Below are 24575 nucleotides of genomic sequence, written 5' to 3'. Positions count from 1 at the left end.
TAATGTTAACAGATAAATACTCAAAAAGTTTAGAGAATTAATAAATCGCCTAAAATCTTATCAATAAAACTATGGCTAAAAAAAATACTTTTTTGTTTTTTTAAAGAAAAAAGGATAATTTTTATTGTTAAACTTGGATAAACAAAACAATTTAGCATTATCTTATAATAATTTAATCTATTTACTTTCGATTTTCGTAACATTGTAGTCCTCCAATTTAATGTTTAACAATTTAGTTTCCGTACTATAAAATTTACAACAATTTAATTCTATTGTGAAAAAAAAAAACAAAAATAAATGTTAATTTTTATTAGGTAAAGACTTAGTATTTGAAATTTATAAATAAATGGGTTTCTAAACAGTATACCTATCTATATATGCATGAATATTATGTTTTTACATAGAGACTAAATAATTTAAAAATTCAAAGTACACTGCAAATTAAAACCATAAAGTTCATGGTCCAGTTTATTAAAAAAATAATAATTAAAAAATCTGAATACAAATGTTCAAATTTTGGTAAATGTATTATCGAACATAACAAGTAAATAATCAAGTAACCAAAAAACCAGCCACTAGAAAAAGAAATTCATAAGATATTTAATTTGGTTTAATTAAAATTTATTAGATGAAAAATGAAGTCACACAACAAATTATATGTGCAAAAAGTTATTTATTTAAAGAGAAATAATAATATCCATAAAAGTGTGGTTGAATTTAAAGGAGAGATAATGTTCATAAATAAATAAATAATGCTGTTTCCAGTTGTATTGCAACCGAGGCCATCATTTGGGCACATGTACATGTGGGGGACAAAATCGTAATTACGCTAAAATTTATTTATATGGATAAAGAACTTCTAAACGACACGTGTCAAACTTTTATGGCGTGATTTTTTCCATGGGCTTTATTTTGGATGCTTGTGTTTTTCATAATGATGATTATTGTTATTGTAATTAATTAATTAATTAATTTTAAGTGGGGGAGGAAATGGAGTCGGGTTTAGCCGGTAGCCGGTCAAGAAGGAGGCAAAGGAAAGAAGAGCCTTTTTTGAAATAGTGTGAAAATGAAGACTGGGTTTGAACAACGGAGGTTTAATGGATTGGACTTGTTCCACCATGGCATTTTCAAGAGTTCTTTCTCTTTTTTTTCTTCACTTCCCTCTCTCAGTTCTCGATTTTTGTTGTGTTTCTGTCATTTGATTGAAAGAATCGAGCTCGGATGGTGCTTCTGGTACGCGCTTTCTGTATTTCTTTTTGGGGTTTTTCTGATGTTTTAACTGTTTTTTTTCCCCCACTGGACTTATGATCGTGCTGGGTTGTGTATGGTATCTTCTCTTGATCCGAATTTGGACTTAATTGCATTTGGGTCTGTTTCGATCTTCATCTGTAGTTGAAGTGTGTGTGTGATTGTGGGTGTTTTTGCAGCTTTTGAGTTTCAAGTTCGTTTTAGTGGCTTGTGATTCTTGTAGTGTTTTTGTGAAATGTATTGTTTGTTTAATTAATTTGTTGAATTTTGATGATGGGGTGTGTTTGAATTTTGAAAATTTTGGGGAAGTTGAGAGGAGGGAAGTTGGTTAGATTTTGATTGTGCTATCTGACGAGTAATTCTTGCAGTTTACTTGCTAGGTAATACCTGGAAGCTGATGCAGAACCTGGATTTCATATGCCAAATTAACTTGGTATCTCAGCTCAACCTGGTTGGTCCAGGATGAGGTCATGACTCTGCATTGTTCTATGTTTGTTGTTTAATTATTCATGGAAAGACGTTTCAGGAACATCGTCTCTGAAACGTCGTTGAGGGAGATTTGATAAGTTAGGATATATTAGTGAGGTTAATTCAGCTGTCCTGTTATTAAACTCTGTTGCCCTAGTATGGACTTAGCTGAAACTGAAAGTGACCAGATTGGGCAGTCTATACAATTCTACAACTGTTTCAAAGTTTCAAGCCTGAGTGAAACAATTTTAGAAACTACACAAGTTGGAAATTTAAAAGATCGGTATGTTTTAGGGGAACGATTAGGTTGGGGACAATTTGGTGTGATTCGATCATGTTCTGATAGGCTGACTGGCGAAATGTTGGCTTGCAAGTCCATTGCCAAGGATAAATTGATGACAGTTGATGATGTGCACAGTGTTAAGCTTGAGATCGAAATAATGTCTCGATTGTCTGGGCATCCAAATGTTGTAAATCTAAAGGCAGTCTACGAGGAGGAAGAATGTGTGCACTTGTTAATGGAGTTATGTGCTGGTGGGGAGCTTTTCCACCAGCTGGAGAAGCATGGCAGGTTTTCGGAATCTGATGCTCGGGTTATTTTCAGGCATCTAATTCAAGTGGTCAAATATTGTCATGAGAATGGTGTCGTTCATAGAGATCTAAAGCCAGAAAACATTCTATTAGCCACAACCTCCTCCTCATCTCCAATTAAGTTGGCAGATTTTGGTCTTGCAACCTATATCAAACCTGGTAACTTATCTACAAAATTTCTTCTCCAATTAGTATTTAACATAAACTAAAAAACCATCATTCAAAACTCTGTTTTGTGACCATTTGTCCTCTGACAACAGGTCAGAATTTGCATGGTACTGTTGGGAGTCCATTTTACATTGCCCCGGAAGTCCTTGCAGGAGGCTATAACCAAGCTGCTGATGTTTGGAGTGCTGGAGTTATTCTTTATATCCTTCTCAGTGGGATGCCCCCATTTTGGGGTAAGACGAAATCAAGAATTTTTGAAGCTGTTAGAGCTGCAGATTTACGTTTTCCTTCTAATCTTTGGGATCATGTGTCAACATATGCAAAGGACTTGATCTCCAGGATGCTTTGTATGGATCCTTCAAAGCGGCTCACTGCTAAGGAAGTTCTAGGTAATCCTAATACTTTTTTGGCCAAATTTCTGTTTAGACAATCGAGTAAGAATGTAAGAAAAAACAACAATCAAGAACTTAGAGTAAAGGGCAAGAGATTTGGTTCTTGGATGCGTCAGAAGCATCTTCCACATTGCCAACATTATGTTATAGGAATGCTGTTAAAGGTATAGTAGTAATTAGTTAGGGAGTTTTTTTATACTTGTTGGTTATAAATGGAGGGGGGATGGCGAATGAATTAGGGCTTCAGAGTGATCTCAAGAAAAGAGAATCCAAGTACCTTGAAACACTTGGTTTATTGTATAGTTCTGATCTCTTTTATATTTCAATACATTTGGTCCTATCGTCATGTTGGAAGACTGTCCATGTTCAAAAGTTAGATTAGATTAGCTGTATTGTCGCCCTTTTGGTGGACCGGGGAATGGGTACATGAACATCGCAAACCATTATTTTCATTGTGTACTTTTTATCCTTTAATGTCACACTTTAGAAAGGTTTGTTTACTTGGGAATTTGGCATGGTGTGACGAACAAACATTTATGATTATGTAAAATTCTCAATTTATTGACCATTGACTAAGACAACCCTTGAGCATTCCTGCTGACATATATTCTATGCTTATTTTTAGCTTTCAATTTTGGAATAAGCTTATGCATTACATATCAACAAAGTGCGCCATTCTTTATTTCTTCTTCTCTGAAAGGCAAACATACTTTATGTTTCATGTAGCTCATTCATGGATGAAAGATGCTGCCCAAGCATCTCAAGAGCAGGAAAAGCTAGATGCTCGAGATTGCAGATGGGTGGAAATGGGCATAAGTTCTTCGCCCGCTCCATTCATCATGAGAAATCGGGATTTTAGCTTCAGTGATGGAACTCCTGTTATTTGTGAGGACCAAATGGGACATTCACCTGTATTCACTTGCAAATCATCGTTCTCTTCATTCCTTTTAGATAACGGTGGCACGCCTAGTTCTGTTCCAGGAGGATTTTCTTTCAGCAGTTGCGTTGAGTTAGATACAGCCACCGAGTTTTCATCCCCAATTCCAAAGCTTCCCAGTTTTACTTTCTTCAGTCCATGTTCAACAGTTGATCAAGGAAACAGTTCCATGAGATTCAAAGCAAATCTGTCACTGTCAGAAGCGCTTCATGAAGGTGTGTTTTTTTCTCTCTTTCAGGCCCTTTTCATTATATTGATTATAGGTTTAGGATGGTGGTATAGTAAAAAAGTGAAAAAGAAGATGTTGAGAACGAACTCTGAACAAGCCTAAAAAGGAAAACGAAAACTTTTAGATGCAATCTTTCATTCATGTTTTGTATTCCCTTTAATCAAGACTCTTTTGTATGCCTTTAGATATTTCATCAATCAATGAAACAGTTTCTTATCCACAAAAAACATTTACTTCATGTTTGAAATGCTATCAATAGCTAGTTCAAAGCAACAACTAATTGGGCTTTCTCTGAATATCATTTAGTAGGAAATGATTTCTTTAGTTTTACCAATTACGATGGACCATATTATCTTAAATGCAGAACCAATCAAGAGAAAGCTTTCTCTTCTCCTGGAACCTACAATTCCAGCCAAGTACAGGTTTGGAGAATTGGAGTGGAAAGAAACTCGAAAGGGGGGACCAGGTGGATCTAGAGGGACCAACATTCCCAGCAAAAGGAATCATACAATCGGACTTGGCGAGCTCGATCAGCTCAACCTCATTGTGACCGAATCAGTTATACGATGGGCATCGTGCACACATATCCCAACAACTCCATCCCTTAGGCTATCACTTGTCTGTTAACATTTTCGGTTTGTTAAAATTGTTTGCCAAAGTACAGACAAGTCATGCAGGGGAACAAGGAAAGCCGATGATCCCGAGATTTCTTAACGTTTCAGTCTCAGGAAAGTGAAATCTGTTGTTATATAGAGTCTGGGCAGCATTTTTTTGTTTTATAATTTTCAATGTGGTGCTATTGGGACTCTGATGCTTTGTTATATTTGGAAGTAGTCACTAAGCAAAGAATGAGAGGTTTTGCATTTGCTTGGCCTTTTTTGACAACTCCCCTAACTTCTCTAGCCTAGTTACTGAAAATCCAATTACAACCTGTTGATTTCTGTTCCTTTTTTGAGTGTTGTTTTAGAGTTGGAGAGGAAAAAGAAATTAGCTTTTTGTTTAATGATAAGGCCTAGTAGATCTTGTAATTTTAAATTTATGTAAAGGTGTCATTTTGTTGGGAAGTAGGTTTAATTAGCCCAATGAAATTGATTAGTGTTTTGAGGTTTGTACATTGTTTCAAGCTTGTAAAACTGGAGGAGCTCTCAAGATGTGGGCATTTTTAAAAGTCACCCAAGGGAGAAATTTGGGGGAAATTATTAAATTATTGGAATTTAAAGTTCAATTGTAAAAACATTGTACTTCTGGAATTATCTATGATGAAAATTTTAATTATGAAACTAAAACTAAATTATGTGATTGTCCAAAATTTTCATTCAACTGTGTGCATTAATCAAATTTAATATTATTATTCAAAACTTGATTATTTAATTTGAGTTTCATTTTTTTAAAATTAAAATTAGTGAGTGAATATGTTGGAAATTGAATAGAGGTAACAATCTTTTATATATATATATATATAAAGGTCAAATATTAATTTATACATTTACACTTAGGAGATTGTATTAATCAAAACTTTTTAATAATAATTATAGTAATTTAAATCTTGAATTTTTGTAAGTGTGACATTTTGCACCCTATATTTCGTTTCACCAATATCCTGTGAAATTTATACTTTGATTCTATTAAACTATTAAATTTCTATAAATGAATCAATTTAGACGTTTTATTGTGATTACCTTTGAAAATCATCAATGCATTCATTCTCAAACATGTAGACTTCTTCAAATGTCGATTTTACAAAATGGACGATTAAAGTAAATGCATGGACCATTGTCAAAGAAAATCTAACTAATAGTCTAACTTGATTCATTTGTGAAATTTTAGAGGTTTGATAGATACAACTATAAGTTTCACACGAGTTTTTTTTTTTTTTTTCTTCCTAATGAAACATAATGAAAGTGCAAATCACTACACTTAGAAAAGTTTAAAAGTTTAAATTGCAATAATTATTAGCTCGAAGTATAAATTGATACCATCGCTAAAATTTAAGGATATAAATTGATACAACTCTTAGAATCATAAATTGATATTTTCTCCAAAATATATACACAGATAGTAACAGTCACAACACTATCTCAGGTTGAGTTAAATTGATACAGAAGCTTCTGGATGAAATTTATCTTCAATCTAAAGAAAACTATCTTGAGGTAACAAAAGATCCAACATTTTTATAATTGTACCATTAAACTTATTTGAAGAGTCGGAAAGAAGTTTTTTGAGGTTAAAAAATGATATAAAAAAAAAAAAAGAAAAAGAAAAAGAAAAAGAAGCACTGCGTTTGCCGGGAGTCGAACCCGGGTCTATTGCTTGGAAGGCAATTATCCTAACCGTTGGACTACAAACGCTGGACTTTAACTAATTCTTAAAGTAAAATATAATATCCCTTACATTTTTGCCAAGTTCGATAACAATACCAAACCTGTGCTCGTTTGTTCAAAATGTCCTACTTATCTTCAAGTTAATAGAAATCAGAGTCTCGTATCTTATTTGTAAAAAATTGGTCCCATCCATCCACTAAAAATCCGTTTTGATTGACTTGAGAAAAATATATTTTTTAAAAATCTCATTTTTATTTAAACATTTTAATAAAAACTGATTAAAATATATTTGAAAAATTATTTTAAATAATTACAAAACATTCTAATTTTTTCTAAAATGACTTGTTTTTTTAATTTAAACATTAGAAAATATATTCCAAACACACTCAAAATTAAAGTTACAAACAGTGATGATGAAATTGAGAAACCAAGAAATTTTGCATTATTGTATTGGTACACTAAATAAAAGCATCCATTCTCTTTATAGTACAACTGCCTCAGCCTCTCTTAAAGAAGTAGATTCATTTGGTAGAGAGATCAATTTAGAATGTTAAACTGATCCTGTTTTCCGAAGAAACCCCCTCTCACAAATGGGGGGAAAGAAAATAGACAGACAAAATTCTCTTCCGATATAAAGGGCCTCTAAAGGCACCATCTTTTATCACCGTCAAGGAGCGGGAGCGCATTCTTGAATCGCTTCTGCTAGCTTATTCCGATCGTCCTCTGTTTTTAATCGAATCAAGTACGTGCGTGCCACAACTGTATCTTTATCACCATTCTCGTTTGTATCGCCTTCACTCTACAAAAGAAGAAAACAAATATTAGCTATAGATGTCTTCAGGAATATTGGAATACAAATTAATCCACAATGAATAGAACCCAACAGCAATTTCTCTTCATTCCATTTCATTTAAATGAATAGGAATATAGAACAACAAAAACACAATAAAAGACACCAATTTTCATTCCAAAGGTTGATGATTTGATCTCCCACCCTCCACAATAGTTGAACTTAGGAAAAAAAAAAAACAAAACAAAAATGTAACATGGGATCGATTGTGTAGGTGGTAACTAGATCGCTATAAAAGACAACTTTTGAACCTCACATTCGCAATCCTTGTATGGGGGAGTTAAATGCTACTTTTATCATGCATACGAAGTAGAAATAAACTGACCAAGTCATACTTCAATATGTTGATAATCAGTATGAAGATAAACATTACCGAAGTATGGAATATTGCAACAAGCGAATTCTTTTGAGTACTTGTTTTTATCCCTGGATAGATTAAAGCATTCAGCAGTAGTCTCCCCACCTATAAGTAGAATATTCAACATATTGTAAGATTAAAAAAAAAAAAAAAAGAAAGAAAAAAGAAAAAAAGAAACCAAAACCCACAGCTGTTACTAAAGACTTGATGGAAGAGAGAGCTGGGATAAATAAAAAGTATGATCAAACAGTATAGATTAAGCATAATAAACCATACATCATTTCGAATTACAATTGTTGGTTTGGATTCCTTTGTACCCTTGCTGATACCCTCCTTGCATTTTATGGAAAGCTGCCCTGTGCCTTTGTCTTTCCATGCATCTTTATCTGCTGGATCAGTTGACTGCATATACACAACATGACATAGTGTCAAGAATACAGTAATTAATCTAGAACGGATACTAAGAAAATAAAAACTTAAACAGGATGAAACACAACGCAAATAAAAATAACAGTGAACAGAAGCAATATAATGACAACAGCAAATTTTCAATGTGTATAACATCATGCAACAACTATTCTAACTTTTTTTTTTTCCCATTTGTACTTCTTCACAAATTCATCAGAACTCAAGGGATGAAGACAGTTAGCTATCAAAAACAACACCAACAGTTACACAAGTTTTGAAGAATTCAAAGAGGTTTTCTAGACTCCATAGCCTAAGATATCTCTTAGTCACTAATTAATTAACTGCCTTCATCAGCTGCTCATCCAAGAATTTTTGTTGCTAGCCCTACAACCTACAGCAATCTTTACACAGAGGCTACCCCACTGATACAACAAGCAGTAAGCACAGCTACCTACCCTAATCCCTTCCAAGGAATGTTGGATATTCATACTTGCCATCAACTGATTTTACTACTCCTTGGATACTCCTCCAAAAGTGTTTTGTGTTTCCATTACATCAATTTGATTGTACAATTTTCCCTCTTCAACTTCCAAAAGTAATGCTCCAATTGATACGAGCCAACCACAAAAAAATTGGACTGTCTACAATATCTCCGCAAATCTACTCATGCACTACTGAATTCATTACTGATTTTTCCCAAATATTCTAATATTCCCCGCAACATTAAACTACTTTTACACCAAATACCCATTCATCCCTTACAGCAGAAACCATAAAATAATATCCCTACTCAATTTATACTCTCATACATAAAAGTTGAAAGTGAAAACTATTACAATAGTTACAACAAACTACAATCTTTGTTTGGAAACAAGTTGCTCAATCAAGCTCTCCAGTCTCAACTCTCACGGCAGTCGGCACAATACATTTCAAGTTCTGGTCCTCATCTACCTCTTTTCTTCCTTGGAGAGTAAGAGTACCAGAAGGTAATATTCAAACAAAATGGATCCCCCTCCCAGTAAGAGTGCTCATAGGAAAAAAAAAAAAATAGAACGACAATTTTTCACAATGCAAATGCCTTCCTGTGCGGCCAATTAACTTTATCCGGAAATTATAATCATTTAAATTCCACTTTTCAGAAGCAAATACCTTCACATAAAGCTTACACTTAACTTCATGCACTACAACCACCCCTTTCTCTTCAGACTTCTTCACAGATGGGCTGCTTGGCTGCTCCAAGTCATTTTCTACAACCAAAACAAGGCCTCAAATTAAGAAAGTGGCACTTTAAAATTAAAAACAACATTTACACTCGAATATGCTCCAGCCCCGGGAAGATACCATGAGGTCAATTTATTTTTAAAATAATGTGGGTGGGGGGAACCATAATCTCGTATGTGAAGTTCTTACACACTAACAAGTGTCAGTTTTTTTTTTTTTTTTTTGCATTGTTGGATGGTGAAATGGTGTGACAAGACTCATCAGCTTGAAAACAAAAGACATTTACTACAATTCTGAATTCACAATTAAAATCCTTGCTCCCCCCAGCACCAACATTTACTACAAATTTGAGTCCAAGTTTCGGTAAAGAAAAGTCAAGAAAATTGCCAAAAAAATAACTAACAGTAGATGATCTATAATCCATTTAACTATTTAGAGCTCAAAATTTGAGCATTAAGGCCGTCAATAACAGATTGAACATGATAACTTGACTTATTTATAATTTGCTAGTCTCAAGTCATCATTGGTGCAACAATGTATAACAGTTGGACCTTCACATTAAGATTAACCTAGAGATGTATTGAAATATAAATATAAGCAGAGTAGTTTAAAGAGATACAACTAGATCAAGAAATAACTAAAAGAAAGTGCAAAATCTCAAGAATCTCACCGTCATCCGCATTCTCTGAAGTTGGGACTGCAGTTTGACCAACAGAAACACCATTGGCAAGAACTGAATTTTGTAATCCTTGCCAAAGGAAGAGAAAAGAAAAGGAGTTCATTTAGAACCAAACTAAGGAATTGTGGGATAGTTTAATACTAGTTGCATAACAAACTATACTACTTTTAGTTCTCTAAGAACGTAATCATAGCAACAAAGGAACAGAGGAGAGGTAATCAATTATAACTAAATGTTAAAAGATCATGAATCACATGCTAAAACTTGACTCGGAAAATAATAAGAACATGGTTGTTTTCCTTGTTACTATGAATAATTCATATCAATTAAAAGAAATCAGTCCTAGCCTAACCAGTATAAACATCTGGCATAAGTGGAACTTCAACAAAATGTCAATCTTTCTTTATTCATCGAGATGCATCATAACCCAGCAAATCAGCCAGGAGACTTGATAGATATTTGAAGTTCAACGTGGGATGCCCTAAGGCCCTTTATACTCGTGACATTTCCATATAAGTTTCCAAGAGAGTGATCATGTTTTTGGTATCTAAAAACATCATGAGAACATATATGAAATTACTTTTTTTTAGTGAGAAACATTGATCAAGAGATCATATATGAAATTACTGAAAATATGGTCAAATCCAGTCTTATATCATTTTCTATAATATCTAACATAAATAACAAAAAACTATAATTATTAAAAAAAAATTGTAAATCCACTTTGGTAATACAATTTCTCTAGTTATTAATTTTTTTTTTTTTACAACCCATGAAAATCAAAGCTAGCCATAACACTTCAAGTGACGTAACAGACGTGATGAACAAATATAGTTCACTTTCTTTTCCCTTTGTTTTCCATGTTGCGCCAAAATTTAGCATATTGAATACTCAATGAAGACACCAAAATCCTTGCAAAAGAATAATGCTAAGAGCTAGAAAGTAATGCTACCAAATATGCTAGGGGCTTGATGGTTGAAGAATGCCCCAGAGGTCCATGAAGTTGTACTGCTAGTAGTTGCACTAGTAGGTGCAAAACCAGTTTGTCCTTGAAATAGTTTTACATCAGTATTCTTGCGTTCAGTTTCTGTCTTCTTTTCAGCTATGGAAGATCCAGTAGAAGGTGAACTTTCTCCTTTAACAGTGTTTGCTTTGAGCCACTCGACAATATCACTAAATTTTTCCTTTGAATACAAAACGAATTAAGTCATGGATACTGATTTGAAAAATAATTTGGATATGTAAGCCTGACATTTAGTGTGAAATTCAACAAAGACACTTTAAACAAATGAATTCTTGATATGCAATAAATTTACAGCATATAAAGCAGGGTGCATTTGATTCTGCCTTATCAAAAGAGAGATGAATGCTTGTTAATAGTTAAGAAATTCTTGATCAAGTCAAATTGATTTCTTATTGTGTTAAAGATGTTACACGTCTACAAATTCATCTGAAGGGCATGATTTAGTCATCAAACAGGACCTATAAAATAGCAGGGTGGAGTTTAGATGAAAGCAGAAGAAAACAATTATCAGCGCTTACCATAATACTTGAGGCATGAGTCAAGTAATCACGGACACCATCTTCCCAAAGTTCATCTGGATGATTGGCTAATTGTGACTGCACCCAACTGTATGCAAACAAAAAAATGTAGTATACATTTAATATCATACAGGTATGGAATCCCCATATTGACACTTCTAACATTCTAAAATCATAAACACTAGCAACTACAACTAGCTACTTTCTACAAAAAATCAGCAAATTCAATAAGCGTAAGCAATGATAATGCAAGATAACAAATGATCAAGAGGTTCATTTGAATTACGGTATTCACAGTTAGACCTTGCAAATTGAGTGTTAAGTGCTCTCACATGCTGCTGAGATGACTCCGCCCGGCGCACATCAAGTGTAGGTGTTTTTGTCTTCTGTTGTTGAGATGGTTCTGCCCTCTGAATATCAAATGAGGATCCCGCCAATATTCTTTTGTTACCAAACTGCATTAAATTTGCAAGAGAGAGAGAGAGAGAGAGAGAGAAATACAATAAGCTTTTAAGACATCAGGTGATTAAATCAGGAAGTGCTTTATCAATTAGCAATAAACACGTCGTTCATCGACTCCCTGTTCTTTTGTAGAAAAATTCGGGGGAAAACCCAATAGGACTCAATTAATGATTCAATAAAGTAAGAACACGTCAACCTTATAACTTAAACTCCCGCAAAGGGAGATTTTCAAAACACTCAAAGAAGCTAAGATTACTATAAGCAGACAAAAAGCACCGACCACCCAACGGAATTCAAGTACATGGAAATATTCTACTTGTTACAACCCAAAAATTGGGGGAAAATGCTCAATCCTAACTACGCTCTTCATGAAAGCCATCAAACAGAGCAAGTCAAAATTCAATGAAGCAAAGCACAGTCGATAGAAATTCATACCCAAAAGAGTAGTTCATAATTATCATTGAAGCTGTAAAATATATAGAAAAAACACGAGTAGGATATGTGGAAGAACAAATCAGGTTTCGGCGGATTACGGAGAAAGGAAAGAACATGAAAAAGGAACATACCACAGAATCGTAAGTGTCGGGAATCGAGTCTGATAAGGCAGAGCGCTTAGTTCCTCTCATAATTTTGAACAAATCTTGTAAAAGCGAAGAACAGTGAAAGAAAGATTTAGGGTTTTCCAAAATTTTACAACTTTTTTTGCTTCAGAGTAGCTTGCTCAAAAGAGGAGAAAAGGAACATTTTCGGTAGTGGGGAACTGAGATTTATGCAAATTAATTAAATGTATTAATATGAACCGTTGGATCATCTGCACACGATATTTTCAATTGGAGCCGTTGGATCTGTTCGCCGCGAAGAGAAAGACCACGTGGTCTTCGCCTTCGGTTTTGCTGAGCTGTTTTGTCTCTCCTCCGATGTGGAACCCATTTGCTTATCTGGGCCACCAACTGGGCCTGAAAGCCCATAACCTTCGCCCACTAAACTTTAGTTTAGTTTCAAACTTTTAAATTTGCATTTAATATATTTAAATTTTAGAATATTTAAAATTTTATTTTAACACATTTTGTATTTCAAGAAAAAAAATAACTCAAATTTGACCCTTGTGAGCCTATTTTGATTTACTAGAGAAAAAATTGTTTTTTAAAATAGTCATTTTTTTATAAAATTTGTTTAAAATACGATTTGAAAAATTATTTTGAGTGGTTGTTGAACATTTGTATTTTTCCAAAATGAATTATTTTCAAAATTGAACATTTGAAAAGTTAAATCAAACACATACTCAATTTAACTAGGTTAAGATACGTCCATTTATTTTGATAGTTTTTTGACATACTTTCAAATCTCAAGTTTTAGTTTTTGTACTTTCGTTTACAATAGTGTTTGTACTTTTAATAAATTTAGTCTCTATTATTAATTTATTGTTGATTTTTCACCCAAAAAAAAATTATAGGTCAAAGGTATATTTGGAATATATTTTCAAATGTTTAATTTGAAAAATAAGTCATTTTAAAATAAATTAAAATGTTTAGCAATCATTCAGAATAGTTTTTCAAATGTATTTTAATAAGTTTTTATTAAAAATATTTAAATAAACACGAGTTTTTAGGAAGAAAAAAAAACCTTTTGTTTTCAAATCAATCTAAACGAATCCTCAATTTAATATTTATGAAAAGTATATGAATTGAAATTAGACATCTGAAAGTACACCAAACTTAAGCATCCTTTATAGTAAAATTAAAAAACAATGATCTCAACTCAATTTTTTTCAAACCGTGCTTTCAATTAGTTATAGTGAAGTTTCTTATTTCTTTATCAAAGAGTATTTTAACAAATATATATATATATATATTATAACATCATTTTCTTAGCACAGTAATTTATTAATTTATTTATTAAATTAAAATGTTGATACAATAGAGATTTTGAATAGACGTTTTTTAGAAAACATTTGAATGGACTATGTGAGTTTGATGTGACTTGAGAATGACAGAGAAGTTTGAAAAGTTTTCCTTCAACAGTTTTTTAAATCCAAAATTGCAAATGGGCTATTAATCAGACAAATATCCCTTTTAAGTAAAATAAAAAAATTTAAAAAAATCATACAAATATTGAATTACGACTGCTATATAATATAATACAACTAATTGAAATTGAAACTGAAACAACCCTAACCCAAAAATATAAAAATAAAAAATCTTTACCAATCAGCTGTACTTCCAAAATTGACATTGGGTAACAAGTGAAAAATAAGCTTGTGGGTATAAATATTCTCTATTTTCTCTAACTTTACATTCATTTCTAGTAACAACTTTGCAAAACGTAAAAGAGAATAAATAAGCACTTATGGAAATCTAAGTAAAAAAAAAAAAAAAATCATAACAAAAAAAACAAGGGAAACTCTTTATTTGATAGACACACTACATGAACACTCCATTAAAGGATATATAATTAAACCAATGGCCTCTTCACTTCATCTTCTTCTTTTCCCTCATCTAACTGGTTATCATCTACTCTATGTGAAGATTTTGCTGGTCTTGAAGGCAATTTGTTGTCAGGCAACATCTTCAGTACAATTCCCATGGCTATAAGAAGCAGCCCACTTCCATGTTGTTCTGTCATTGGCTTGGTAAATATGAGGTATGAAAGTAGAAGAGTGACTGCTTTTCTTGCAGTTGTTATCTGCACACATCGGTAAAGGTCGAAACCCAGTTGGTAAACTGTAAAACCCGAAAAGATTCGCTTGAACTATATGATAGAACTTGAAGAACATACCATTGCGGTTGTGGCAGCGCCAAAAATGGCGATGAGGGATAGAACAGACACTTGACCAACAAATGTTGCCATGGCTTCAAACACCAAGACTCCGTAGACATACGGGTGCTGTTATACATTTAGTACAAAGTCAAGATATGAGCTGTATATTCATAAAATAGCTAAGTCGAGATTAATGTTTAACTATCCTCTCTTTGTTGACCTAGCAAAGATTGTTGTCTTCAAGGATAGGGATGTTATTGTAAATTAATAAAGTATAATGTCCAATTTTATATTAGAATAAAGGGCATATGTTGACTAAGTTGCAGACAGGACATTTTCTTGCACATATTGAACTAATCAAATGGATGTGTTGACTATATAAACGGTTGACTTATAGGAAAAAGAAGAAACATGGAGGCAAACATTAACCACTACATGACTTGCCATCAAGTTGTAGACAAGGATTTCTTTATATGACAAGAAAAATACGTATAGTCTAGCAATAAAAAAGAGCAAATTAGCAGAGAGTTGGATTAAGATATTTACTTCAGCACAGGAAGTCCAGGCTCGAAACAGCTCTCCCGTTAACACCATCGGTACTACTAAGAAAGGGAGGCCAACTACAGTCGAGCAAAATAACATTTCAGTCTGCCAAAGAGTATCAAAAGGTTATTATCAAGAATCGAAATAAAAGAAATTGCCATTGTTTCATAATATAAACATTCAGCACACTTCTTGAACAAATTGAAGACTGAGAAATGATAATCTGAACTAAAATTTTCATCTGTTGCTTAGAACGGGTAAAACTGAAGGGGATCAAAGCTTACCTGTGTAGTATCAGGATTCATAGTAAAAATGGCTTCCTGCAAATTCCCGAGAAAGGCGTCCATGACAAGAGCACCGCTTATCATAACAACACCTAATATACTAAAATTTGGAGAAGTCTGTGCATCTGCTAAGGTGAAGAGGATCAATCCAATCACTAAAAGAAGAGCAGAGATATACTCATGAATAGGGTATTTCCTTCTCAAGCCAGGAATGAAGGCTCCCATTATCATAACAGGAAGCACCTGAAGTTTTACATAGCAAAAGGGTCAATCTAAAATCACAGAATTAAGATAACCGGAACTCAATTCAAAGACAGATCAAAAGGTAAAATCTATACATATCATCGAAAATCTCAACAGTTTTTTCCTGATTGAAAACATGCCTTGGTAGATTTGAACATAATTTGTGCTGGATAATTCAGAAAAGCCAAGGAGCCCTTGGTTAATCCATGAGATCCCATGAGAACAGCTGACAGTTTCACATATGTCTTCCATGGGTTAACCATTTGCTTGGTGGTGAAACCTTGGAGATAAATAAGTGCCAGATAAACAAATCCTTGGACAAATGTGAAGTACCATCCATAACTGCAGAACTAAAATTTGTTAAGAAAAGGGATTCAGCATAAAAACATAGTTCCATAGAGATGGAATAGTTCGAACAAAAAACTCTGATATAAACTAAAAAAGATTAATCAAATACCTGAACTTGAGACGATTATACACATATTCCTGCGAACCAATAACATGTTCTGTCAATATCAAACAGAATTTGGTAATAGAAAGTTGACCAAACCATTAACACTAAACTAACCGATGCTAGCACAGAAAATCAGGGTAAAAGCCATTACTAAGAGGGAAGAGAACAAGAAATGTAAAAGTTCTCAGTTATTTTACCATAAAGCAGAACGTTCACTGCTTTATACAGAGATTTAGCTTTATTCTCTTGCGTTTTCTGAGCCACCAAATAGTTACTCAAACAGATGCAGGACTAATCATCACATAAATTAAACTAAGAGTCGAGCCATTAACATAAATGAGAATCGTTCCAAGGAACACTCATCATCAAAAAAAAAAATCAAAACAAAGAAACCCAAAAGAAGATTGAAAGAAACAAACCTCACAAACACCATTAACAAGGTAGCCAAAGAAAAACCCAGAACTGCAAATGAGAAACTGCTGCCATTTAGGTCGATCAGTGAGCGAAATCCCAAACAGGGACCTGGTTTGATCCTCGTTTTTCATCTTCCACAATCGTCAACGTCTGAAAACAAAGAAAACCCAAACAGCAATCCCAAGAAACGAAAACCCAAGACAACTTTAATTCACTGGTAATATTTCTTTAATTGGGAGAAAAAGGGATATCAATTACATTGGGAAGAAAGGAATCGGAACAGAGATGGAATCAAAGGGACTTTTTAATCCTTTTTTTTTTTCTTCTCTGTGCAAGTCTGTAGAGAGAGTTTTGAAAGAGAAAACGTTGGTACGAAGAGAAGAAGAAAGAGAGAAGCTTAAACCACAAGAAGAAACGATTGCGATACACTTGTGGGTGGGCCTCGCTTTCTGTTCTAAAGCTGCCTGCAAATGGAAGGAATGAAGAAGAAAGAAAGAGGACGAGGTTTGTGAAATTACGGATATGGGTTTCTATTACAAGCCGTGTCTTTCGGTTTGGCTTCGTATACCCACCGAGTTTCTCTTAGGAAATTACAGAAATGGGCTCGATTTTTTTAAAAAAAATATTTGTTTTCATTATTATTATTTTTCTTTTTTCAAGTCAAGTAGGCTGCTTTGATAGTTCGGCAGCCGCCTGTGAAATTGCATGACCGAGTCACCGTCGCTTTGGAAATTACGATTTAATTTATTGGAAAAATATCCATATATATCTCTTCATTTTTTACCCTAATAATTTTTAAGTTAAAAAATATATTTAGTTCTCCAATTTTAATAAAAGTAACTATTTAATAATCATTTGTTTTTTTTATTTTTATTTTTAAAAATTAAACATATTTTATCACTTTTTTTTTATAATGATTTCTATCTTTCTTAAGTACAATCGTTGAATTCTTAAACAAATTCTAGAAACAAAACTTTTTTAAAGTTATTTTTTTTAATTATCAAAATTTGGTTTGATTTTTTAAACCATTGATGAAAATAGATAACAAATGAATAAATTTGAGATGGAAGTAATGTTCATACACTTAATTTTCAAAACAAAAACAAAAAATAAGATATTTACCAAACGATACCTTAGTTTTTAAATTTTAGTTGGTAATAATTTAGTCCATTTTTAAGGTCTCCTTTTTGGTAACCTTTATATTTTTTTTGTTTTTTATTTTTGAAAATTAAGTTTATTTCGTCTTTATTTCTTATAATGATTTGCATTTTTTTTAGTATATTGGTTGAATTTTTAGCCAAATTTTAAAAATAAAAATAAAATTTTAAAAGCTATTTTTTTAGGTTTTCAAAAGTTTGCTTGATTATGTAAACTATTGGTAAAAAGTAGATGATAAATGAAGGAATTTAGAAGTAGAAATACTGTTTATAGGCTTCATTTTCAAAAACAAAATACAAATACAAATGATTACTAAACGAGACCTAAATGTATAACAATTTAGTTTCTAAATTTTAATAAATAAATTTCACCCTTTACTTTGAAATTTATAACAATTTAGTTTGTATAATGAAAACTTTCAATCAATTTTAAGTTTCAATTATTATGTCGTTACCAATTAGTCTTTATAGTTTATAAATACGTCTGTTTTATGATTTGTTTATCAATTTACATATGTCATAAACTTAATCAAATCATCATGACAATTTTCATGATTGGGACAAAATTGTAAATAATTACAACTAAAGTTTATGGACTAAATTGTTATGTTCATGAAATCATGAAATTTCAAGAACCAAAAATAATTTTTAATCTTTGGTTGTGTATCAATTTATACCTCTTATTATGTTTCATTTGAATAAATATAACATGAGACTTATAATTTTATTAGTTAATTTCATAAACTTATACAAACAAATCAATTTAGACTCTTAATTAAAATTACTTTTGAAAAGTGTCCACGCACTAATTTTACTGGCCTATTTTGCTAATTCGAGATTTGAAGAAACTTGCACACTTCATAAGAATTATTGTTGTATTTATACTTTCCAAAAATAATCTAAACAAATTGTTCATTAGACGTTTAATCGAAACAATTATAAGTCTCACAATTCTTTTTTGACGAAATTATCTGAAAAATGTGTAAATTGATATATAGTGTAAAGTTTAAATTGTTACGATCATTAGTTCAATGTTGTGTTTAATACAATCGAAAAGTTTAGAGTATAGATTTATATTTTTTTTTTCTAATTTATAAAATCATCCATAATATTTTACATAATTCTTAATTTGATAATTATACGAAAATATTTCTAAATTTAATTTATACTCTCGGACGTTCTTTCAATTTTTACAATCATACTTATTGTAAAAATGTAAGGGCACACTTACCTACCTATAAATGTTATTTATGACATGCAATTTAGGGAGGTGGGTCACATTGGATTACATTTGGAGTTGTTTACCTAAATATACACGGATAATCAATTGTTGGTTCCGCCATTTTTTATTACACCCAATCATGTAATTTAATTGATTTCAAGATATATTCTTATTACGATTTATAAATTTACTCTCTATCCTCTCTCTTTAGAGAGAGAAGAACATGTTACTATTCCTTTAAAGACCAAAAAAAAAATCAAAACTTATCAAACTTTATATTTTTTTCTCTCTTCATCCTATCACTTTCCATGAATCCCTCATTTTCTTCTTTTTCAATCTCCATATTAAAATTCTTTTTTCTTCCCCCTCTTCTGAACACTATCAACAAACCTATCAAATTTCATTCACATTATAGAGAAAAATAAACATCATTAATAACTTTCTAATTATGATTGAACTCATTGTTATTACACGTTTAAAATAACATCAAAGATTATCTAATTACCACTGCAACACATTTTCTTTGCAATACAATACAAATCTCAAACGGGTAGGTAAGTGAACCTAAAAGTACAGATCACCCCAAACTCAAATAATATTATAACATCAGTCTTTTCTCCCAAAAAATAAGAAGAAAAAAAAAAGACATCGTTGGTACTATTCATTTCAGCTCGAAAACATATATTTGACAATGTTTACAAGATCTACCAAATTAATTTTTATACATCATTTATCAAGTCAATTTACATGAACGATGTTATGACAAGTATAATTACAACAATAACCAGACTTCATTAGTAGTTTTTGTAAAAAAAAAAAAAAAAAGTTCATGTTGTTTTTAAACAAAACTTTTTACTCTATAAATTAATCTTTTTTCTTAAAAAATCAAATAATCCATATTTTTTGTTAGCTCAATAATTATCTTATTTACTAAATTGATTGAATTTGACAAATAATTTATGTTGAGTCATTACGATTTAATATTTATTTTTTAGTTCACTATTTCGTATCATTAATACAATATTGTTGATTTTTTCTTTTTTTAATAAAATAATGGTGGACAATCCAAAAATTCAATGGACTAAATCAAGACATATTCCACTCAAGTGAGACTTTGAGCATTTTTGGGACAATTTTCGAATTTAGAGATAAACCTGCAATGATTATTTGGTTTACAATTTATTCCAAAAATAATAAAATGAGTTTATATTATATCCAAATTAGATTTCTTATCATTAAGAAATTTCTCCAAATGAGGTAGGAAGTCTCATACTCTTTTCCCAAAATCCAATCTCCCCAAATATATATATATATATTTGTTTACAAATTAAACAACCTATCTACATAGTTGTAACATTCGAAATATATGCAGAAATATCTAAACTTTTAATTTTTTACATAAATGGATAAATGAACTAATCTTTTTTTATATACAAAAGTTAGACTAAATTGCTAACAAGTCATTTTGTTTTTCGTCTATGTTAGCTGTATGAGTTTCAATCTTATTAAATATTTTAATGATAACAAACGTTTTTATTAATAGTCTTAGTGTTCTAAAATGTCAAGGGTATGCATAGAGTTTGAAGAGACGATTCTAACGTATTTTGAATCGTTCAAATTGGACATCAAATGAAGAAATTGTGGTCAAACGAAGATTAAGAAGAAAATTCTTAAGTGGGGATGATATGGCCACGTGGACAAATCACGTGACAATACAGACAAAAGAGATAATACATGCATGGCGAATCAAATCAATTGAATAGCCCAAATCATGACAGGTGACGTTATTACGAATAATCCTTTTTAAATAAATTAAAATTTTGATTTTTAATTTAAAAAAGAATTTAAATTAAATAAAACAAAAAGAGGAAAGTCTTCGGACGACTACTTCCTTTGAAAGAAAAGAGAAAATACAACATATTATTAATTTTATTATCTTTAAAATATACTTTCATTTTTTCACTACTTAATCTCTCTACCCTTCATTTCTTCACGCTGTTATTCAATGACTATTTTTAAATCTTACTTTTATTGTCCTTTTTAGGTAAAAAATCTGTTTAGATTTCAACAATCATCTTCTTCAAAAATTAATTATTATTGAATAAAAAATTTTCTCATCTCCAAATTATTTCCAAAACATCTCTCTAATTATTCATTGTTCTTCATTCTTTCAAGGCTTCATTGTTTTCATAACTTTGATTTTGTAGGAGAGAGTTTATTTTGAGAGACATTGTCTTGAGTGTATAAAATGTGCCTATCTACTCTTTTTAGAGTGTTTTTTTTTTTTTTTTTTAGGTTTTTCAATTTCATCATTTTTATGGGATTTGTATTAAGGTGTGGATGCACCTTAAATTGAGTGTAATGATTTAATCTTGAATCCGAAAAATGACTTGCAGTAGTTTGATTTTTAACCCGTTGAAAATGATTGGAATACGTTGGATCCTAAACCCAAAAAAGGATTAGTAGCAGTTTGACTCTTGAACCGTGAAAAGAGTGGTAAATATTGGTTCTCATCCTAAGAGAATCTATACAATAAAGTACCCAAGAAGGAGTTTTGGGAGTGAAGTAGGATTCCAAACCACTATAAAAATTAGTGGTGTTATTTTATCTCTCTACTCTTTCAATTTATGCAATTTAATTTTTTTATGTCCTAATCATTTCATTTATTTAAATTTCTTTAATTTGGTTTTAAATCTATCGAAAAAGTTTTAATTTTTGAAAACAACCCTATTCACCTCTCTCTATTCTTTCCATTCAATCTTACTATACATTTTTTTTTTTAAAAAAAAGTGAAGATTTTATTATCCACGCTCAACAAATGCATTAGATTAAAACTATTATAAATATCATAAAAATAGATGTCCAATGCTTAGTGTCCTAGAAGTCATATGTCATTTTTCATATTGTCCATGTGCCTTGTAATAATTCATGTTTGGTGTTCATGTAAGTCCACCTCCTACTTGCTACTTGCTTATAAATAGTGGCATTTTGTGGATCTCGAAAGTATGCACATTAGTGAGAAATCCACTTCAAAATTTCATTAATTTTCATATTATCCAATTTTATATTTTTAGTTATATTATATTTATTATTATTATTATATAAATATATTATTATATTATATTTTTTCCACATCCGTGTTCCCGTCGAGCTCTTCATTTTCACAACACATTATCAGCTCGAGCTCCTGGTCCTAAAGGTATGTCGATTCTTCCCTCTTCGTTATAATTAATAAATTTATTGTTATTTTGCATATTCAATATATATTAATTTTCTAACAGAACTACAATATTTTATGAAAGTGTTGTCATGACAAATCTCACAAAATTAAAATTTACCACTCTTGATGTTAATGACAATAATTATTTGTCATGGATACTTGATACCAAAATCCACCTGGATGTTATAAATATTGGGGAGACTATTAAAGAAGGAAATACGAAAGCGAGTCATGACAAAACAAAAGGCTTATTTATAAACTCAACTTTACAAGACAAACTACTACTTTTCAACATAAAAAAGTTAAAAAAAAAAAAGTAAAAGATTACTTTTTAACATACATGCCTCTTTTGGAACTCTAAAAAAAGGAAAAAAATCGTTCCTCCGAACTTGGGACCCTCTAAAAAGGATTGTTACTCTAAAGTTAGGACCCTCACGTAAAACATTTCTATCTAAAAAAACAAAATGTGAAACTGAATATTGAAGTTTCTAATTTAAGATATGTGAGTTAGGTAAGTTGATGATTTCATATTCAAGACAGTTGAATGATCATTTATTGAGGAGCAAAATGGTATTTTCAAGTGGAGGACTTAAAATTAAAAGGATAGAAAAGAGGTTAAAAAAATAAATTTTAAAAATGAGGTTACTGTTCAATTGAAAAAAAAGTTTTTTGGGTCAAAAATCCATGATTCTCCTTTTAATTTCGGAGATTTGAATTTCAAAAAGAAAATTATATATATTTTTTTAAATCGTTACGTTCAAAACTTTGTGGTGTTTTTTTAAAAAATAAAATCGAAATACACGTCATCACCAACAAAACGATTCAAGTGAAGTTGCACATGTTTTTTATTATGCTTTTTGGTTGAATCATAAGCTTAAATAACAATTAATTTACACTACTTTCACTAATCACTAGTGTTATGAAAAATAATAAAAAATGAAAACTAAAAAAAATTCTAAAAACGTGCTTTGTTTTTTTAGAATTTAACTCAGAAATCTAGTACTTTTTAAAACAGTATAAACATCATATTTGAAAATTTAAATAAATAAATGCATAATTTTTAAATTTGTAATAATTTAGTCATAAATGTTTGACAGGATGGGGCTCCATCTCAAAACCAATTGGCAATGAGAGAAGTACCTCATCTACCTTATAAAGAGTGTGGGTCCCCTTGGTTTTTCCAATGTGGGATTCTCAACATGCCCCTCAAGATAGTGCCTCTTTTGGGACATCACCCATTTGGGCTTTAAAGGCTCGATACCATGTGAGGAGGAAGAAGAAAGGGTAGCTAAACGATCGTTGTCAAAGACTAAACGATTGTTGAGAGGTGAAGGCTAAACGATCGTTGGGAGAAAGAAACTAGACGATTGTGGTCAAATATCTAGACGATCGTAGGGAAAAAGGTGAATGATAGGACAAGCATCTACACGATAGAGGAAAGCATGTAGACGATGGGTTGATCGTGTAGGCGACAGAAAGTACACGATAAAAAGTAGACGATTGGGTTGAAGTGTACATGAAGGAGAGTACACGATAGGACTTAGACGATAGAAGAAAGTTACTACACGATTGGTAAAGAGCATAAACGACAAAAGAAATTGAGTAAGACGATCGGCCTTCACGACTCGCATCGCTCGTCGTACAACATTATTTATTAACATAAAAAAGTCATATGGTAGAATGTTAATGGTCTATTATAGGATCTAAAGGCAACATTAGAGGGAGGGGTTGACTACCAATTTTTTTTTTTTTTAAAAAAATAATTTTATCTTCAAACAATACTCAATAAAGTTAACCCACTAATTTGATTAAAGAAAATTTATGCAAAAAAAAAAAACTTAAATCATGCAAACTATGATAACTTCAAATTTAAAGATAATTTAATCAAGGATAAATTTAAATGACACACTAAAAATTAAATCATGCAATTTGGAAAGATTAAAAAAAATAACTAAGACAAGAAGCAAAAAAAATTGAAAACAAGAAATAAAAGAGAGAAGAAAAAAAAACACCGGGAATTATAGTGGTTTGGCAAATTGCTTACTCCACTCTCCAAGACTCCTTGGGTATTTCACTAAATGATCCTCTTGCAGGTGAGGACCAAACCGACACACGACCCTCTTTTTACTAGGCTAAAGAGAAACCCAAGATCTTTTTTACCAAGATCGTTCAAGATCAAACCAATTTCTTTTTCTCACAACCCAAGGTGTACCCACACCTTAATACAATTTCCAAAAATTTAAAAGAAAACCTCACAATATTACCTCTTACTAAATACACAAATTGAGCACTCATAAAAAAAATCACAAAAATAACTTTAGGCCAATTTATGAGCAAGGAGGACAAGAATTTGAGAGTAGAGAGAATTGAGAGCTTAAGACTTGATAGCTTTTGGTCGGTCAATGAA

General features: G+C 31.5%; 3 protein-coding genes and 1 non-coding gene across 7 annotated transcripts; 1 reads left to right on the top strand and 3 right to left on the bottom strand.

Moving 5' to 3' along the window:
• The first annotated feature begins 936 nt into the window (after nt 1-936).
• Nucleotides 937-4896, top strand: PEPKR1 (phosphoenolpyruvate carboxylase-related kinase 1). Of its 2 annotated transcripts, none has more exons than XM_039019407.2 (5): nt 937-1233; nt 1617-2466; nt 2568-2864; nt 3594-4019; nt 4398-4896. In XM_039019407.2, exons 2-5 carry the CDS (start codon nt 1875-1877, stop codon nt 4658-4660), a joined length of 1578 nt encoding a protein of 525 aa, XP_038875335.1. In that variant the 5' UTR covers nt 937-1233; nt 1617-1874; the 3' UTR covers nt 4661-4896. The 2 variants fall into 2 exon arrangements, with proteins under 2 accessions (XP_038875335.1, XP_038875336.1); XM_039019408.2 differs by having other exon boundaries at nt 1053-1233; nt 1629-2466.
• A 1413-nt stretch (nt 4897-6309) lies between these two features.
• On the bottom strand, nt 6310-6381 carry TRNAG-UCC (transfer RNA glycine (anticodon UCC)). Its single transcript has one exon. It is a non-coding gene; the product is annotated as a tRNA-Gly (tRNA).
• Nucleotides 6382-6773: 392 nt separating this feature from the next.
• On the bottom strand, nt 6774-12636 carry LOC120068214 (Pleckstrin homology (PH) domain superfamily protein). Of its 2 annotated transcripts, none has more exons than XM_039019921.2 (9): nt 12441-12636; nt 11745-11867; nt 11413-11500; nt 10823-11054; nt 9862-9939; nt 9120-9217; nt 7839-7964; nt 7578-7667; nt 6774-7153 (listed from the first exon to the last, which is right to left on the bottom strand). In XM_039019921.2, the coding sequence occupies exons 2-9, from the start codon at nt 11774-11776 to the stop codon at nt 7022-7024; spliced, it is 876 nt and encodes a 291-aa protein (XP_038875849.1). In that variant the 5' UTR covers nt 11777-11867; nt 12441-12636; the 3' UTR covers nt 6774-7021. The 2 variants fall into 2 exon arrangements, with proteins under 2 accessions (XP_038875849.1, XP_038875848.1); XM_039019920.2 differs by having other exon boundaries at nt 11716-11867; nt 12441-12631.
• A 1420-nt stretch (nt 12637-14056) lies between these two features.
• On the bottom strand, nt 14057-17139 carry LOC120068565 (UDP-galactose/UDP-glucose transporter 2-like). Of its 2 annotated transcripts, XM_039020379.2 has the most exons (8): nt 16575-17106; nt 16353-16410; nt 16159-16207; nt 15842-16043; nt 15459-15701; nt 15178-15279; nt 14650-14757; nt 14057-14556 (listed from the first exon to the last, which is right to left on the bottom strand). In XM_039020379.2, the coding sequence occupies exons 1-8, from the start codon at nt 16698-16700 to the stop codon at nt 14326-14328; spliced, it is 1119 nt and encodes a 372-aa protein (XP_038876307.1). In that variant the 5' UTR covers nt 16701-17106; the 3' UTR covers nt 14057-14325. The 2 variants fall into 2 exon arrangements, with proteins under 2 accessions (XP_038876307.1, XP_038876308.1); XM_039020380.2 differs by lacking the exon at nt 16353-16410 and having other exon boundaries at nt 16159-16187; nt 16575-17139.
• Nucleotides 17140-24575: the final 7436 nt, after the last annotated feature.

The sequence above is a fragment of the Benincasa hispida genome, chromosome 12 (genome assembly GCF_027475165.1).
Source record: "Benincasa hispida cultivar pf3 chromosome 12, pf3_genome.v1.1, whole genome shotgun sequence".
Lineage (NCBI taxonomy): Eukaryota > Viridiplantae > Streptophyta > Magnoliopsida > Cucurbitales > Cucurbitaceae > Benincasa > Benincasa hispida.
This window is presented reverse-complemented; position numbering and strand designations above follow the sequence as displayed.